Source organism: Myotis davidii, unplaced genomic scaffold, assembly GCF_000327345.1.
Source record: "Myotis davidii unplaced genomic scaffold, ASM32734v1 scaffold7646, whole genome shotgun sequence".
NCBI classification, from domain to species: domain Eukaryota; kingdom Metazoa; phylum Chordata; class Mammalia; order Chiroptera; family Vespertilionidae; genus Myotis; species Myotis davidii.
Window position 1 is genome coordinate 12,942 of NW_006297429.1, and position 841 is coordinate 13,782.

Consider the following 841-nt stretch of genomic DNA (forward strand, 5'->3'; position numbering starts at 1 on the left):
CCATGGGGAGAGCTGCCCCCTCCTCACCTGGCTGTTCCGTGGGGAGTGCATGGGTGTCAGTGTCTCAGGACACTGTGTCTCTAGGGTGGTGGCTTCTTTTCCTAAGTTGGCAGGTCTGGTGTCCGTAACAGAACGAGGAAGGCCCCCTGCTGACCACTGTATTCTCTCTCCCGGATCATTCCAGCAACCTGGCAAGCAACCGGATCGGCACCCTGGAGTCCGGGGCGTTTGACGGTCTGTCCCGGTCGCTGCTGACGCTTCGCCTGAGCCGGAACAGGATCACCCAGCTTCCTGTGAAAGCGTTCAGGCTGCCGAGGCTGACACAGCTGTGAGTGTGGAAACCGCATGTTCATTCGGGTCACCACGCCTGGTGGGGCCAGACCTCCCCGAGGACCCCATGCCAAATGCAGCTCCTTCCTCGCTCCCGGCCAAGCCCTGCGTGAACGACCCACAATGACCCAGTGGCGACACCCAGTCAAAGCAGACTGGGCGCTGGTCTGGTGCCTGCGGCTCTCCGGCTGCTGAGACCCACTGAGGACGGAGGGTGCGGCCTGTGGCCATGCTCCAGAGCACAAGGAGGACTCCTGCTCGCTAGCCGCGCTGGCTCCTGGACAGTCTGTGCCATGGGCCTCATGGTGCCCAGCGCGCGGCAGTGCGAGAGGAAGCTAGTGTATCTGGAGGGCGTCCTGAGCAAGAGAGAGGCCATCGTCTTCACCTAGTTTGTTGATTGATTGATTTTTTTCTGGAGAGAGGATCTTTGTTTAGTTTTTGATGACCAAGGCCCAGTACCCTGTGGGAATGGCCCAGCGTTTAGAGTAGAGAGAACCTCTTTTTTGAACTC

The 841-nt window shown here is 59.6% G+C and overlaps 1 protein-coding gene across 1 annotated transcript in view; it reads left to right on the plus strand.

The window, feature by feature from the left end:
- LOC102770036 (leucine-rich repeats and immunoglobulin-like domains protein 1) overlaps positions 1 to 719 on the plus strand; it is a 2,911-nt gene extending 2,192 nt beyond the window's left edge. Inside the window, exons 2-3 of the mRNA XM_015570123.1 lie at positions 185 to 328; positions 569 to 719. Coding sequence (XP_015425609.1) covers positions 185 to 328; positions 569 to 719 — 295 coding nt within the window. The remainder of the gene's footprint in view (positions 1 to 184; positions 329 to 568) is intronic.
- Positions 720 to 841: the final 122 nt, after the last annotated feature.